Genomic DNA, 19,169 nt, shown 5'->3' with positions numbered 1-19,169 from the left:
CAAAATATTTTCATGATGTTATCTGATCAGGAAACGGTCTATGTACAATTCTGCACGCACACCCTTATTTTTAGACATTATGTCTGCATTAATATATATTTATACAAGGGTTATAGAAGCATGTGATGTGACTGCAAACGTTACTCTCTGTACAATACAGTAAAAAGAACACCTGACAGGAGGTCAGAACAGCTGTCTGCTAGTTGGCGTTCGCTCACAGATCAGGAGTTTCATATTATTTCACCAGAAACAAACAAAGGTTGCTTTAAACAACCCTTTTCTGGGGTCTCTGGCTGGACATAAGTGGACAAACAATACATTTGTGAATACCCAAGTAGACTGCACACTATGGCGTAATGTCCTATATCACTGGACTGCTTCTGCACGCAACTATTCCATTAAGTGAAAGCTCTATTAAAGATACCAATGCTAAAACAGCGCACTGACTGTAAACCATTTTCTGGGTGCAAGACAAGAGGTAAGTCAAGCAGCAACTATTGAGACTCAACAGGCTAGGCTGCTCCAAATACTAAGCATGCACAGAAAGTTCCTGAAATGTACCACCTAATTCACTTCAGCTTCATACTGACAATGTAACCCTTCCCCCAAAATAAATCATTAAAATATTTATTGCAATAATTCTGACTAGTTCTTTTATGTTCCATATGTAGTGCCGTGTGTGTGTGTGTGTGTGTGTGTGTGTGTGTGTGTGTGTGTGTGTGTGTGTGTGTAGGGGGGGGTCTACTCAATGAGACAGTAGATTGAAAAGCAATCGCACTGAGCGAGGGTATTGTAAATAGCATCTGATTTATACAGTACGTAAGCTGCACAACCATTTATAGGCTTCATTTGCTTAAGAAAAGGTCATGTTGATAATGAAAAACATCCAAGAGGCTAAAGGGCTAATGTGAATTATGGGAATAATTACGACACTGTCTTAAAGTCAAGAGAAAGTGATTATACATTTCTGGTAACAGCATCGTCACTATGCCAAGTAGTTAACATTGGCAACTGATAAAGCAGGCCTGAGGTGGGTATTTAACTTTGTGGTTCCGTAATGAACCAAACGTTGAGAATGCCTGGTCATCAATCTGCAACTAGTCAGCCTACACAAGTAATGCAGACATTCAATGGGAGTACAGGCATTAAAGCTGACCCACCAGCACACACATTTAGGGTAGAGGCACAAAGGCACTCTTCACTGTAACTCTTTCAGAGTTGCAAAGCACTTGTGTAATTTTCCGAGCAGTTTTTCATGTAAAGGTTAAAGCACAGCGCTATTACAACTTACAACTTTTAACAAGATATTAAAAATGCCTTATGTGACGGGGTCTGCTGAAATAATGTAATCACATGGATATCTGACCAACACATTGTAAACATTTTGAAAAAAACACTTGCATAATTAAAGCACTCTTGTGACATATAATGTAAATTAGTGATTTCAATTTAAAGCTATTGCATCATGCATACTGTGCTTTAAATGTGGAGAGTAAAGTCATCATGTGACAACACCCCTATAAGAATTCAATATTAGTCAGTAAACTTTATAATATTTACAAGAAATACATTTCAGTATATTACAAACACATCTTAGTGGCAATATCTTGTATTTATTCAGATAGCTGATGGATGAGCAATAATTCATTAAGAATTGCAGTGTTGGACATTCTTCCATGCTGTATTTTCCATATCGATGGAAATATTTACATATGCTTATTTACATAAAGATGACTAACAAAATAGATACTTTTAAAAAAATTTCAAGATTGTGGGTATTCACTCAGTTCTGAAAGGTCTAACTACAAAGATAATTCATAATTTCTTCACATAGTCGATACTAGATACAAAATATCCTCATTAAATCCTTTGACATGGAATAGAACCAGCAGTACAGATGGAAGGATGGAGGCAATGACAGCTACAATACCTAAAGCTTACTGTACAGCATAATATTCTGATCTCACATGGCTTTGTGTGGTTGCTGTTAAACATTGATATGATTAGGCATCACAAACTTGCAGTTCTATGCAAATGATCATTTATAGGCGCTGCTGGTCGCCATGGTTTGGGATTTGCCTCCAGGTACATGAAAGATTTCAGGTTACTTAGTTCAAATGACTTCTTGATCCTAGAGTTGCTCTAGTCAAGCTTGGCTTATTCCAGTAATCCATCAGTGAACGGAGAGAAATATAAAATGCTGACTTGAGATGAAGACTAACTAGCAGTTAGACCAGTGGATCCCAAACTTTCTCAGTTCGAGGCACCTCTAGGGTCTCAATAATTTTTTCAAGGCACCCCTAAACCAAAATAATTACAAAGTAGTCCCCCGCCTTGCGTACTACCAGACCTGGCCGCGGCACCCCTGTGAGATCGCCGTGGCACTCCAGGGAGCCGTGGCACACAGTTTGGGAACCACTGAGTTAGACAATTTAACTTGTTATTGGGTTTTTGTAAGGGAAGTCCTGTATTTATCCTAAGTTTTTTTAAATTCACATTGTAGCTTTATTTTCATCTACATTTGTTGGAGCTTCGCTCCAGGTTTCTAAGGAAAGATGGTAAAACAGAGTACATAGTCTAAAACAGCAACATACTGTACAAGGTAGACAAAGTACATGCAGATCTGAAGACAGCGTAGGCCCTGCTCATCAGAGAGCTTACAACGTAGTTTGATAAAGGGCAGAGCTGAGATAAGAGGGAGTGTGGCTCAGAGTGGATATTTGGAGAGCAGTAAGGGTATAGCAGCGTGAGCAGCTGGGTGAGAGTCTCAGAGGCCGACTAGAGAAAGTCATAGGTGGGTAGCGGCACGGGGAAACGTCCTGTATATGGGAAACAAATGTAAGGATTGTGAGACTGCTGTATTGGAAGTAAGGCCACAGGAAAGGAAATAGTCTTGCTGCAGGATTTAGGCTGGATAGACGCAGGGCCATACCAGACAGAAGGATATTGCTGCATTCAAAACAGAACAGAAACTGCATAAGAGTTTTGGTTGCATCTTGGATAAGAAAAGGGTGTATTCTAGCAATTGTGAGGGTACGGTTCTACAAAGTACATAAATGCTAGATCTCCTCATTATTTATTTATATAGCGCCAGCAAATTCCGGAGCGCTTTACATTTGGGAACAAACACAGTAATGCAATAATACAGACAGAGAGGTAAGAAGGCCCTGCTCCCAAGCTTACAAACTACTCTCAACATTTCATCATTTCTAGCCCACATTCACAACTATAAGGTCTCTAAGAGCTATCAGGTGGAAACAACAGATCTTTATATTAAGGATATTTACAAACTTGCAAACTTCAGTTCTAATATCAGTCACATTTTTTGCTTTGACTACACTTAAAGGGATGTATATTGCTTTATAAATGCCTATATCATGCCAGCATAGCAGGGAATCTATTCCTAAGGTATTGTTTGTACATAGAAACAAGAAGTCATTAAACTGCCATCTGTACAGTATTCCATAAATAGACAAAAGTCAGGCTGACAGCTCAAATACTAGATAAATGCAAATCAGCCACAGTATGTCAATAAGCCATCAACACTACATATATTGCAATTCTTCCAGCCATGAACAAGACTTGTCTAATCACAACGCTAATGTATGAATACAGGCAAAATAGGCAGCACTAATTGATGACTGGATCAAATTTTAGGTGCCTCCTTTAAAATATGAATTAAATATGGATTAATACACTGCAAAATAGGAGACAGAAGAGTTAAGGTTGTAAAAGGATCCTGTAAAGAAAATCCTAGTGCACTATATATTTTATAAGTATACATCTATAGCTTTCAGCTGTTTCAGATTACTACTGTTATTATTTGCCACGATTGGTTTTGCCATTTATGGTTATTTATACAGCACCAATCATGTCATGCAGTGCTGTACAGACAATATGTAATCATTCACATCAGTCCCCACCACACTGGAGCTTACAGTCTAAATTCCTTACCCCTCACATACACACACACGGGGTCCATATTTGTCAGAAGCTCAATCTCATTTATACTTAAAGCCAGACATATCCATACCTTGCTCTAGCACCTAAAATACTTCCATTAATGTGCTGCATAATCTTTAGGCAGCTTATTTATATATAAAGAAACAGATAGCGTATAATGATATAATTATATATGTATCATTACAAAGCATGTTGATACATGCCAAATGACTGGATCTGGTCTAATTTGGCAACCATTGGAGGTGGAAAAATTAATCAGTTACTCAATCCCGCATCCATAACATCCCAAAGTTTGTGCCAGCTTGTGGAGACATGTCTGACATCACAACTTGAATATTTCCCCTGCTTTAGCTGAATATATATACAGAGATCTTTCTTTACTAATAGGAATTTAAAGACAGAACTGCAATTGTGCAGTTCTACAAGTGGTGTAAGCTTGAGTTAAGTCACCACTATTGCTTAGATCAATCACTCACTAAGGGCAAGGTGAGCGTTATAGCACGGCAGTAAAAGTTTTGTTGGGACCTTATTAGTATTATCATTATTATTATTAAAAAATTAAAGCTGCTTAAAACGACACAGGGGTTGCCCACTACCGTATCGGGCCCTGATCCCGACAGCTATATCTACTACCACCTTAAGGAAGTCAGAGAGAAAATATGTATTACATACATACATAATCTATCAAGCATTGATCAGCAGATGCACACAAACACACAGCTCTATAGCACGTCGCTGATGATACAGTAAATAAGAATTAGACAAAATGAGAAACACCAACTTAGAGAAAAAAATCCATTAGTAATGGGGCAGATAAAACAAGCTCAGAGATCAAAGATGTTATAACTTCACTATTCACAGATAAATCCAAAAATAGAACCCTTGAGTTACATTCAATGATTATACAGATCAACTACGCTGCCAGCTCAATCTATTTCATAATTTATATGCGTTTTCATTACAACGGTTTACAGATAGGGAAGTTTTTAATTAATGTTTGAGCTGTAACAATCTAAAAGATGCCTAAAACTTTTTTTTAATGTACTATGTTCTTGTCCTTGCTTCAAACATTAAAATAAATCATTTATAGAGAGAAATGAAGACAAACTAGCAGTTAACTCATTTAACTTGTTATTGGATTATTGTAAGGGAGGCTCTGCATTCACCCCAAGTACGTTTAAATTAATGGATATTGTAGTTTTATTTTCATCAACATTTGCTGGAATTTTGCTCCAGGCTTCTAAGGGATGGACAGTGGGGGAAACATAGCCGATATAAACTAGTGGCATACAAGGTAGGAACAATAAATACAGATTACAATACAGTCCTTGCAAATATTACAATTTGTCGCTCAGCTTTCAAATCTTTAAAACTACTCAAACCCTGAGGTGTAGTAGGGAAATTTATAGGTGGGTAGATGAGTGCGAGAAATTTGAATTGGACTCTGGGAAATATACCAAACAGATGTAGAAACTCCATTTATTTTTGCAATAAAATTTTGCAGTATATGCAGGCCTGGAAACAAGCCCAAGTACAGAATTTTCCATTTCGGACTATTCCACTCAAATATTTAATTTATGCTCTGAGCAAACTATCCTGATCCCCCCCCCATATGGAACAATCCAGCCTTTGTTCCTGGCCTCTCCCATAAATCTTTTAAATCATGGACAATAATTAACATTTTTAAGTGATATCGCCCCACTAAATAATTTCTGTTTTTCCCTCACTAAAATAGAAACTTAACTTGATAAATAAGATTTGTTTTCAATATTTACAAATAAGATTTTTTTTTTATAATGTATCATCATCCACATTTATTTATATATCACCACTAATTCTGCAGCGCTGTAGAGACAATATTTGTTTTTCACATCAGTGCCTGCCCCACGCAAACACGGGGAGCACATACAAACTCCACACAGACAAGGCCTTGTTCGGGAATCTCATGACCCCAGCGCTGTGAGGCAGAAGTGCTAACCACTTAGCCCCTGTGCTGCCCCCCATAAATATCTCAAAGTAATAGTCCCCTCTTGAATCATATTGTCATGATAATATCTCTGATCGAGGACTAATTTCCTCATTATATAATATTTTTATTAATTATATACACCCTGAGAAAGAGATCCATGGAATTAGATGGGAGAGGTACTTAATTTAGCAGATTGGTTCATAATTCCACTCTTAGCAAGTCTCATCTCTTATGCTCACAACAAACACACTAAGTAGACACTGACCAGCTCATGGGGTAATCTTACATTTTCACACGGTGCAACCATGACATGAAAAAATAGTGACTAAATATATCATTACGATGGACACTGTTCTGGTACTCACAGTACTTCCTCCAAATACTGGACGCACCAAGAACATCTTGATGGATTGTTGATCCAAATAGCGCTAGCAGGAACTCTAGCTACTTACAGCAGCATGAGTGGATGTTAAAAACACCTGTTAGTATGAGCCTCTATGGACAAAAATAAAACAATAATTCAAACAAACGTACAAGGTGAGAACATCTATTTACAAAAAACAATCCCATAAATAAGAGCTACTACTTGATCACATAAGAAACCAATAAATCTGTACCAATAGAATATGTACAATACGTACCCAGCCATCAAGTGGCATTAAACCAAGGTAACACTGAAAAGTAAGATCTCTTCTGCTCTCATGCTAAGGATATCTGGACAAACACACCTCAGCTAATGTACTGTCCAGCTTCAGAATGTGTGACATCATAATGCAAGTCTTAGCTAAATAACAACAGCCGCTGCCGACAGCATGGAATTCTGGGAGGGCTGGAACTGTAAAATACACCCATCCTACCTATTCATCTTTTGACATGAGCATGTCTGAACAGTTTACTTCCCTAGTAGTAATGGGCTAATCCTGACTTTCAATTGACAAAATCAATTTATCCTGATTTACTTAGTTAACGGTTTCTTGTGTGTCTTACCCAGTTCCTCACATCACACATCCGCAATGTAGCAACATCTCTCTCCCTTTACCCTACATGGCGGTGGTTCTCTTCTCCACTTCACTCTTTCAGTTTGCCGTCACAGCATATTAGTTTTAACTTGATTAATTTCTAGTTCAGTACTCAAGATCCTGTAGCAATGCAGGGAAGCACTGAGATACAAATGCTACAGACACACTTATCACAAGGAATAACCTTGAAATCCCGATTCCAATACGATTAGTGTTTTATTACACAGTAACGTATATTCAACTTTGTCAGTGGCCATTTCCAACTTCCCATCATCATCTCCTATCTCATCTGCTCCATTTTACTTTTCTTAAATCATTGTTATGTCATTGTTCTCTTCACTGGATAGACTTGTAGGTATCCATGATACATGCAGGTCTGCAATCTCTCTGACTTCATACACAGTTGGTTATCATATAGGTTCAAATGACGACAACTATTTCAGCATATCAATAACTTTCTCAACAATTATTTCTTGACTGACTTTTCCAAACCACCCAACATAAAAATCCCAAACACCTACAGAAGGGCTTGAGACCAATCCATAGCACATTCACATTAATGCAACTGTTCCCATGCCTATCCCTCCATTCTATAACACCCCACTGACTTAGATCCAAGTCTAACATCTCATATAGCCTACTCCAGCTTCAACTGATCCGAATCCACTGAACCCTCTTTTCCTTGAGTCAAGCACCTTGCAGTCTATCTTTCATTCCCTATTACAATGCCTTACCCTTTATTTGAATCTAATTCCTTTCTTTGATCTGAGCACCTGACTGGCCTATCATACACTGTCAGCACTGCTTCATAGTTCTTATTCAATCTAGCTACTATATTCCACAGTCCCAAAATGAAAGTAATTCATTTAAGGTCATTCATTATCAGTCATCTTTTTACTTCTTCCATTTTTTTAGTTCATAATTGTTTCAACCATACCACTTCCTAATCTTACACTGGATCATCCAAATTCCCCAAGACATCCTTCTCAACTCTCCAATAAACTGCATTCCTTGTTCTCATTCTGTCATTTACAAATGCTACATCACTTACTGTCCACCCTTTTTTGTATTACAGGTTCACGTTTATGTACAGTCCACATTCTGGAAGCTGGGCACCATAGATTCAATTCAAGCTGATCAGCCTTAGTTTCAATTTGCCATAACATTCCGTTACCTTCCACTTTAGATTACAGTTTAAACTTTATGCACATCTTCTTCTAGCTTTCCAAGTCTCTATTTGTCACTATATATTTTTCCCATTAGATTAATTTTCTCATTTCTCCTACCCTTATAACCACAGTACCTGTTTACATTTCCCTGTTCTTCTGACCTTAGCTAGTTGTACGTCTTCTGAAACTACCTCATCTAGTCTCATTTCCGCATTTCTATTTTTTGTTCATTACTACTAAATATTTAATTCTCTAGTTTTTAATATTAAGATCCATCATTACAAAATACTTTTACACCATCTAATACTCAGTTACTTCCTGTATACCGGCTGCTCCAACATGGCTTTGCAGGTGCGACCACAGTAGGGTCCTTCTAAAGCTTGAAGCCAGATGACCTGCTAGTTTTCGCTCTCCCTTACAGAGATTTCATGCTTTATTATATATTGCTATGATTGTTTGCATCCATTATACCATACTTGGTATCATATGATGTCTGTAAAATATCAGCATAATTTTATATTCACTCAAATAACAGGTCCAGATGATTGGACTGGAAACTCTAATGATGCTTACATTCACAAACCTCCCATTCTATACTAAAGATAGCAGGAGAGACCATTGATGTCAGCAATGCTGGCCCTGCTGCTGAGAATCACACTCATAGATCCATCTGCTGGTCAATGCCTTGTCTAATTGCCTGGATATTGTTAGTGTGTTAGCAACAAAACATCAATAACAATGTAACATGATCTACATGAAATTGCTCATACACCCTTCCAGATTTCTATCACTTGTAATCGCTAAAAAGGGTTGACCGATGTGCATAGTTAAAATCGTTAATTGTAGAAAAAACTGCTACTATTATACATGCTTGGAATAAACATAGGGAAAAAATTGATCCAGGCTCCCGTAAAGAAATTGTGCCAAATTCTGCTATTGCGCAAGTCCATTTTGCTGTCCGATGTCACAGAAAATCAGTTGTTTTTGACAGAAGCAAATGATCAGATCAATATACCTGTGGCTAACTTAAGGGACAGCAGCTAGCTGCTGCTTGCACCTAACTCAGGAAAAAGTCAGTCTCCGTAGGACTGTGACATCTGCGATTCCTCATTTGCTGACCTCAAGTGACCCCTAAATGGCTGTACAGATCTGTAGGAGCACTGGCTTCTATAGGGAGAACACATTTGCTGGTATAATGTGGGGGCAATTGTCTTGCATAGCTGGAATGTGAGGCGCATTGGTGCCAACAGTGAGGATACTGGCTGATAAATAGGGCACACAATACTAGTGTTACACAACTTAGGGTCACAGTTTGGTATGTAGTAGACACTGGTGAGAGTCACAATGTGAATGATGCTGGAATAATAGGGGCGGTTTGTAGGAAGGGGAAGCCAATAGCTATAGGAGCTGGTTTAATATCAGTGCAACAGAAAATATTGTAACAAAAATTAAAATGTTTCAGTCCTCTGCCTTCAAAACATTTCCCTCCCTCCCTCATTAATACAAGTCAAAAGGTAATTGTTTACTTTATGCACAACAAAGAAAAGTTCATCTGCAAGCAACCCCCCATAAAACTACTAAGGAATGCACACAGCACATATCATTGCAAAGTTCAAAATCTTAAAATTAATTAAGTCCAGTTTATACAGCATAATAATGTATAAAGAACTAAGAATGGTAGATCTCACGCATATATATCTATACACAATAGCAAATGGCTGCAGATCCTATTATAACGGAGTCGTTTTCATACTGCCTTGTTGCTCCACTATAATGACCTAGAAAATTCAGATTGCAGGCCTGGTGCCCTATGCCCATGTATAGTCATCAGCTTGATGGACGCTCAATATAACTAATACACAAGATGAACAAGAGCTGAACAGACAGATACCATAACTGAAGTATTTTTACTTCTGATGATCACACTCCAGACATTTTCTAAATGTTTACTGCAACCTCTAATTTATGTCTCCAATTGTAAATTTTGAAAAGTTATGAAGTGTAATTTGTGCAAGGCATTGTATTTAATGCAGCATTTTTATACCAGTCATAAAGCCAGGCGGGGGAAAAAGTAAGAAAAAAAAAGAAGAAAAAAACAAAACTGTTCAACAGAACGCCCAAGTCATTTTGTAATTGAATTCAAACACTGTAAAAACAGAACAGAATGTACTTTAAAATATAAATTTAAATGATAGGCATAGAAAACTGTTCAAGTAAAGAAAATATTAAGGAATATGATTGCTATGTTATACAATCAACATAAAAGAAATAAAAATGCAATGATAAACACCAAAGCCAAACAAAAGAGTCATTGGTGTCTATATACCAACACAAGACTTTTAAAAATATTCTATAAAACTTGGAATTTTCATACTGGTATACCAACCAGAGTAAAGAAAATCTTACTTAAATGTGACAAAAAAAAGTACCCTTCATCTGTGCCTCAAAGGTGCCAAATTATTATTCAAAAAGCACTTTTAGGTAATCAGTATGGCATGACTACAAACCACAAAATCCTACGAACATAAAATAGTCAGCTAGTGGTCCTCCAAATGTAAGCATACAAAACATTTCCTTCTACAGACTTAATTCTGACTGGAATTTGCTTTATTTTATTTAAAATATATACTAAATAAATATTTCATATCCATTGTATATCTTCAAGTTTAAAGCAATTGAACCAGTATATAGTATATTAGATCTTGATAGTGATTACAAATTATTTACAGCAAATGACAAAGAAAAAACAATATTTTTACGTCATACACACAGGTAAAGTAAAGATAATTTACTTGACCCAGATGGAAAGATTTCTAATTTAAGTTATAATGGCTGCTCGGGCCGTTTATACCACGTGGCAGAGGGCTTGCTGAATGTTAGCTGAACAGTAATAACTAAACCTGTGCCAGTGCAGAAACTAGAAGCACTCCATTATCAGAAGGACCAGAAAGACTATATTTCTTCCCCAGAGATCACAACACTGGAGATAAAATTAAATATTAAAAGCAGAGGGTACATGAGGTCATCCTACATTGCTGCTAGCCCATTTCAGATATGGAGGTCCTTATACACAGGTATTAAGAGCCCAAAGTGAATGTAGTACAGAGAATGTCAACTTTAGGAACGCAAATCGAGTCAATATAACACAAAAGTTGGAAACCCCCCCCCCCCCAAAACTTGTTTTAGCTGTGTAATAAAGAGGTGTAATGGTGGTGTGTTCTCAGCCTGCCATAAAGACTTTTCTTCAAAATTTACGCTGACCTTCAAAGTGAAAGTGCCCTATTAATCTCTGGGCAGAACATACTAGTTACAACAGGGCTTGACAAACATCTACTTTACTAGCAATGTGTACCAGTGCAGTCTAATGAAGAGTGATATATAGATTATATATATATATATATATATATATATATATATATATATATATATATATATATATATATATATAATTTGTTTAAGCCATTTCTCCCTGAAACATCTTCCAAGTGAATACTCTGTATTGAGCCCAGATATGGACAGAACTTTAGTGATATCATTTACACCAAAGGAAATGTATTCTATTTGTTGAAACCAGATACTGGAGAGAATATGCCCTTGTTGTTGCTGGCATTATAATCAGGAAAGTTTAATCATAAAACACCACATATCCAGCATGTATATCAAACAACGTGAGAAATACAAGAAAGGCAGACACAAAACATTGTTCACACTTAGAAATCTTACTGGATAGTGCTTCAACATTAGAGCAAGTGGCACCCTTTTAGAATATTAGAAATGGCAGTACAAAGTCACAGATGAAGTGCTCAGGATTATCTATATTTAAACTATATCGCAAGCGTTGCATAGCGACTTGCTATTTTTATTTACAGACGCTGTAAAGAGGTTAACTAGAGTGCTCGTCCAGCCTGTGGAAGATTTACATTTTATGCACAAAGTAGTATTGGGAAACAAATCGAACAAAAAAAACTGCTTACAATCTACTAAACCATTTCAAAACACTTTCACCAGCTGGACACATTAAGAGCAGTATTTTTGTCTAAATACACCAATTATTAAATGGTTACAAGACATAACAGCTTGTTCAGCGTCCGACACACATGAAAAGACCCGTGCGGGCGACACTGAAACAATCCTAAGTACTTAACCTCAAACTTACAACTTTGTGATGAAGCATTTTGCCAACTCAAGCTGGTACTTACACGTCTACGGCAAAAAGGCAAGCCATGGGCGATGATGCTAATGCAGAAGGTCTTCATCACAGTTTGGGGTGGCAATCTTTCTTTAACACTTGTAAGATCGATGGGGACCAAATCATAGTTTAGGGAAGCTTTTTCAGACTTGGACATCCTTGTCTCACAATGATTTTCTGATGCTAACATGCAGAACTGTTCATATTCATCATCTGATGGCTTCCTGTTCAGAAGAGCCCGGAGAGGGTCTCTAAATCCCAAGGCCTTCTCTCAAGTTGTCACTGTGAAGTACTGACCTATGTGAGGCTTGCTGAAGTGCATGCTATCCTAGTATAGCAAGGAATTATAAACGCCAAATGAGGAGCAGACTGCTCCTGTCACTCAAACAGCTGTTAGTACCTCCCATGCCAGGAGAAGAGCAATTACTGTACCATATAATACTGTCTGCACCTTCCCCATTCATACCGTAATGTTTGCTTTCTACAGGATCTCTTATGTACATAGGTAAACACACAGTAAAATAATAAATAGGGTGGAAATATCACAAATGCACAACTTGCAAATATGCCAACATTTATGCAAGAACATAGTAGGGCGTTTTTTTTAATTAATATTTTTAATTAAGAACTTTAGCACTAAAATGGAATGTAACTGTGGAAGCAAAAAACAATGTAGATTTACCACTAAAAGTAGGAACGTAGATGAACTTTCAGAAGATATAGGGGGTTGTAATGGATATTAGCAAAGATGCAAACCATCCAAAACTGACATGTAAAGAAAAATGGTTGTTTAGCTGTTTTTGTTTTATTGATTTCCTTACTTAAAAAACATCTAAAATGCAATACAACAGTTTTAAACTTTTCCACTTAAAACAGGAACCTTGCCACATGAATAGGTCTATTTGCTTAGTGAATTGATTTCATGGCCTTCTTTCATAATTGAAAAGGTAGAAGAAATTAGTTGAAATCATCCAAATGCAGCCTTGATTAAATATAGAAAAATGTATACAGCTACATTACCTCAGCATCTGCTGCCCTCCAGTGGCTGAATTCAGAAAACACAGTTTCTTTAAAATATTGTATTTGCTAAAATTGATTTATAGTACATCACGATGGTGATGACACAGTAAAAAATAAAAACATTTTGTTAGTGCTTACGCTTAAAGTTTGAGACATACAAGATAAATGGGATACATTTTCAGAATAGTTATCGTGACGGTATAATATAAATATGTACAGTATCATCATCATCATTTATATAGCGCCACTAATTCTGCAGCGCTGTACAGAGAACTCATTCACATCAGTCCCTGCCCCATGGGAGCTTACAGTCTAAATTTCCTAATATAGACTCACACACACACAGAGAGAGAGACTAGGGTCAATTTTGTTAGCAGCCAATTAGCCTACCAGTATGTTTTTGGAGTGTGGGAGGAAACCGGAGCACCCGGAGGAAACCCACGCAAACACAGGGAGAACATACAAACTCCACACAGATAAGGCCTTGACCGGGAATCGAACTCATGACCCCAGTGCTGTGAGGCAGAAGTGCTAACCACTAGGCCACTGTGCTGCCCACAGTAGTACAGGTTACAACATTATCCTGTATACTAAGAAAAGCCCAGTTTTTTTCCAGTGCCATAATTATTACACAACTAGCAGGGTCACCGGGGGTTGCGTGGGTCTGATTTGTAATGTGTAGCAGTTTTTATATATTAGCAAATGATTTGGTAAATAGACCAAAAATGCTAATTAGAAAATAAGATTTGCTGCTCTGCCATGTTGTCATTATGTCGGGTTGTCGTGAGGTTTCCTTCCAGCAATCAAACAACTGTTTACAACCCAAAAACGATGTTTTCAAGCTTTGGCGCTCTGTCGTTATGTGGTCTAATAGTTATTTAGTATCGTTGTATTTAGTAAAGTTACCTATGTAAGATCTTTACCTTGAGAGCTGTAGAAGATATTCATATATACACACACACACACATATTATATATATATATATATATATATATATATGAACATTGATAACTAAGTGTTTGCTGCTGGTAATGTCTCAATTGTTTTTGTTTTTTTAATGCCATGTGGTTAAATAAAGAGCTGACAAAGTGCGATGTGCTTCCATGCCTTTTATAGTATGTTATTTATTAGATGAGCTATATTTACATGCTGCTTCTCTGCGTTTTCACACAGCATCCGTTCATGTATAGATAGATATAGTGTAAAATACCTCAGATGTTATACCTATCTCTGCGCCGCTGAATAAAGAGGCCTGGAATTATTTCAGCTATGCCGTTTCTGGTTAGACTTTGGCATTTTGGGACATTTCTGAGATGCTCACCCAGTCTGTATTGAGCGCCTGTCCCATGGATCAGTTTGGTGGCTGTGCAGAGCGGAGCAGCTGTTGAAGACACAAGGGGAAAGACAGAAACAGGACAGTTGTCCCCTGAAGAATGTAGCTGCTCATTAGCCGTTTGTGCTGTGGCAGCACCTTTCTGCACAACTATGTAAAGAATGACATAGCACAACAGGTAGGTTAGTCATTCCACACATTTCCATCTCTGTGGTTTACAAACAAGTGTTCCTTGAGAAAGCAATTATTGTCTAGTGAAAGTCTCCATATTCAGTTTCCATTAAATTAGGGCCAGTTGGAGAGTCAACCATGCAGAACATGTTCTCTTATAATAAAATAAACTTATAGGGATCAGCTATAAGCAGCAATTCCAAAAAATGAGGGTATGTAGTCACCAGCAACTGCTGAAACAAGAGGGGTGTAGCAATGTTCTGACTGGGATTCATTAAACACATTAACCTAGAATACAGGATTCTATATGACACATTTGGAGCCGAGAACCAGATGAGGGGCATGCCACCTACTAGTGCTATGAAACTGCAAAGCCAAACAACCATCAAAGTGACACTTCCCTACCTCCCTGAATGGACCACAGTACTTTCCAGTATAATTTTATGTGATCATGTGACTCACTAGTGCTGAGAGCAATAAGTCACCTCAGCACCACCAACTGATTTGCTGAACAACATCTTTATGATAATGGATTTGGTATGAAACTGTAAATGACATGGTCACACTGAGCCCCATGGACATCAGATTCCTCCAGAAATAAATGTAAGTGTGTGTAATTGTGTACACATTCAATTCCAGTAAGATAAACTGGTAGACAATTAACGAAGCTGGTACAAAATTTTTCCTTATAGCAACTAATCAGAGGTTTGCTTTATTTTCTAAACTCCACTCCACTAAAAATGGCAATCTGATTCATTACTATAGACAGCACCACATTTATCTTTCGCATCAGTATTCATAAAGGTCACTGAAAGGGTCATAATGTGTTTCCTGGAATCTGTCTTGTACACAGATTTCTCCCCTGCAGAGGTGAAGTTAAAGTCAGAACATTATACAGTATTAGGATGAATATGTAGAAGTATGAAAGCCTTTCTATATAGCAGCCACACAGTGATGTGTGACAGAACATTATACAGTATTAGGATGAATATGTAGAAGTATGAAAGCCTTTCTATATAGCAGCCACACAGTGGTGAGTGTGAAAGAACACTATACAGTATTAGGATGAATATGTAGAAGTATGAAAGCCTTTCTATATAGCAGCCACACAGAGGTGAGTGTGAAAGAACACTATACAGTATTAGGATGAATATGTAGAAGTATGAAAGCCTTTCTATATAGCAGCCACACAGTGGTGAGCGTGACAGAACATTATACACTATTAGGATGAATATGTAGAAGTATGAAAGCCTTTCTATATAGCAGCCACACAGTGATGTGTGACAGAACACTATACACTATTAGGATGAATATGTAGAAGTATGAAAGCTTTTCTATAGAGCAGCCACACAGAGGTGAGTGTGACAGAACACTATACAGTATTAGGATGAATATGTAGAAGTATGAAAGCCTTTCTATAGAGCAGCCACACAGAGGTGAGTGTGACAGAACACTATACAGTATTAGGATGAATATGTAGAAGTATGAAAGCCTTTCTATATAGCAGCCACACAGTGGTGAGCGTGACAGAACACTATACACTATTAGGATGAATATGTAGAAGTATGAAAGCCTTTCTATATAGCAGCCACACAGAGGTGAGTGTGACAGAACACTCTACACTATTAGGATGAATATGTAGAAGTATGAAAGCCTTTCTATATAGCAGCCACACAGTGGTGAGTGTGACAGAACACTCTACACTATTAGGATGAATATGTAGAAGTATGAAAGCCTTTCTATATAGCAGCCACACAGTGGTGAGTGTGACAGAACACTATACAGTATTAGGATGAATATGTAGAAGTATGAAAGCCTTTCTATATAGCAGCCACACAGTGATGTGTGACAGAACACTATACAGTATTAGGATGAATATGTAGAAGTATGAAAGCCTTTCTATATAGCAGCCACACAGAGGTGAGTGTGACAGAACACTATACAGTATTAGGATGAATATGCAGAAGTATGAAAGCCTTTCTATATAGCAGCCACACAGTGATGTGTGACAGAACACTATACAGTATTAGGATGAATATGTAGAAGTATGAAAGCCTTTCTATATAGCAGCCACACAGAGGTGAGTGAGTGATTGAGTACTTGGGTAGTGAAAGGGTTTAAGCTTCTAGAGCGAACAGTGCATGTGGGAGATAGCTGTGCACATCTTTCACATATCTATACAAATCATCAAGGCTTCTGCATGCAGTGTGTTACATGCTTCACATGGGAGGTGGGTAATATGCGAGATGGACAATTGTGGCATGTGCTTCACAGAGTACTGTGCAGCTGCTGAAGGAGGACATCAGAGAATGTACACTGGGTGGGGGGGAGGGCTCTATGAAATGTCTTCAAACACTTCTAAAGCACCAGATAAAACATGGCAAACTGAAAACTGCAACTATGCAAATGCCTGAGATAAAAACAAGTATTTAACCCTCAATATGATTTCACATACACAAAATAGCACACACACATAAAGGCAATCTATCTGCTTGCATAATAAGCCAATATAGCTATCCTAACACTGACAGCAGACCAGGGCCGGATTAACCCTAGGGCTAACTGGGCTACAGCCCAGGGGCCTCAGGCATCCAGGGGGCCCTTGAAAGTGCTCAGCAGCATTATTGATCGGGAGGGGGCGCCCCCGGCTTGATCAATGCTGCTGAGCACTTTCACTGCGGTCCTTCCCTGACGGGCTGTATTCTCCTTACTGAGGAGATCTCATGAATCTCAGTCTCACGAGATCTCATCAGTAAAGAGCGTACAGCACGCTGGGGAAGGAGATATGTCTCTTGGGGGCGGCTCTGATCACCGCGGGAGCGGCTTGGATCACGGGGGGGGGGCCTCACGGTGGAATGGAGGCCCCCTTAGCCCAGGGGCCTCCATCCCCTTAATCCGGCTCTGCAGCAGACACACTGTAAACCACAGTTCTCCAGAAGTGTGGTGCGGACGCAGAATACCCAGGAAATGTGGGAGTGTAAATTTTACTCTATTGTGACAAATAAAGGAGCAGAAAAGAAATAATTATTAGTGCTGCCCATGTGTCAGCAGATCTGTAAGGTTATCACAAAGGTATGAAACGAATACTTTGCACTTATTATATTTACTGTGGTCACCTCTTCATAGATAACAAAAGCAACAGTGACATCTGCCAAACCAAAATACTAGAAGGCACATGAAAAGAAATTCAATAAAAGCTGTATTTTTAACTCTGATAAACATCCCAAACTTTAATCACATTGATATCTACCAAAATATTAAAAACATTTATAGTTTGAACATATATTTCAAACTTACATGTAAATGACAAAAAAATAAATATAAAACAATTATTTGCAGATTACATGGTAAATTATAAGTATAAGGATTTGTCCAATTTAGACAATCCCTCCTACTTAAATAACTGCCTCCTTCTCTATGAGCGCTCACCTGTACCTAGCAGCCCATCCATTTGGCACAATAAAGAACACAGACCTGTCAGGATGTCTGAGTGGGTCATCTAAGTTCCCAGTACCATAGGCATGTGACATATGCAGAACATGATTGAGCAGAAGCCACAGCTAATTCAGATGTCAAACACACTGTACACAATAAGAGTAATATATCACATAGGAGGCATCGTATCCACAGCATTACAATAAGAGTAAAGTATCACTACCTCACAGAGGAGGCATCATATCAGATAACTAGAGTTCACATAAGTTTTGGGAATTTAAATAAGTTTTGCCATTTCCCTTCAAACATTTCAAGAGCATTAAGATGAACAGGTCAAGAGCACAGTTTACAATACTGGACAAATTAGACAGATGACACAGCAATAAATACCCAGGCTTTATAAAAACAAGGTTAGATCCCTGTCAGAGAGGGTAAAACATGGACATTTCTAAGTACAGAGAAAAGGAACTCCCTCTGATTGCCAGTACAAATAGAGCCTGCCATGCCAGGCATGACGTGTAACATTTGGATTGATTTGTACTTGAAATGGTTTAATGCTTAGCCAAGAAATGTTACTGCTGGCATGTTATGAAAGCTCTGAGTTACTCATTCAGACCTTTGAAATGGTCCCATACAGCACTGAAGGCTCCTTAGTTTAGAAAAGTACGATTACATAGAGCAGTCACTGTAGTTACCTGAAAAGACAGAGCTCCACCAAACACAGATCTATTACAGCAAAAAGAGTTGAGGAGCAATATTTTTTTTATCTGTCTGTCAATCAAGAAGGCAAGAATCAACGTTGGAATGACTAACTTATAATATTCATTGGATAAAATAATTTTTTGTTTGGCGTGTATAATAGTAACACATACAGGGAGACAATGGTTAATGCCTATTGATG

At 37.9% G+C, this 19,169-nt stretch overlaps 1 protein-coding gene across 2 annotated transcripts in view; it reads right to left on the bottom strand.

Annotated features, from left to right (window-relative positions):
* The window catches only part of FBXW7 (F-box and WD repeat domain containing 7), a 154,012-nt gene that overhangs the window by 65,727 nt on the left and 69,116 nt on the right, over positions 1 to 19,169 (bottom strand). The window contains exon 1 of one of the 2 annotated variants that reach the window (XM_075198746.1): positions 12,320 to 12,619. The exons of the other annotated variant lie outside the window; for it this stretch is intronic. Within the exon in view, the coding sequence (XP_075054847.1) occupies positions 12,320 to 12,499 (180 nt within the window). The 5' untranslated portion in view covers positions 12,500 to 12,619. Of the gene's footprint in view, positions 1 to 12,319; positions 12,620 to 19,169 lie in introns of those variants that run through there. 2 annotated transcript variants of the gene reach the window in all.

Source organism: Mixophyes fleayi, chromosome 1 (assembly GCF_038048845.1).
Source record: "Mixophyes fleayi isolate aMixFle1 chromosome 1, aMixFle1.hap1, whole genome shotgun sequence".
Lineage (NCBI taxonomy): Eukaryota > Metazoa > Chordata > Amphibia > Anura > Limnodynastidae > Mixophyes > Mixophyes fleayi.
This window is presented reverse-complemented; position numbering and strand designations above follow the sequence as displayed.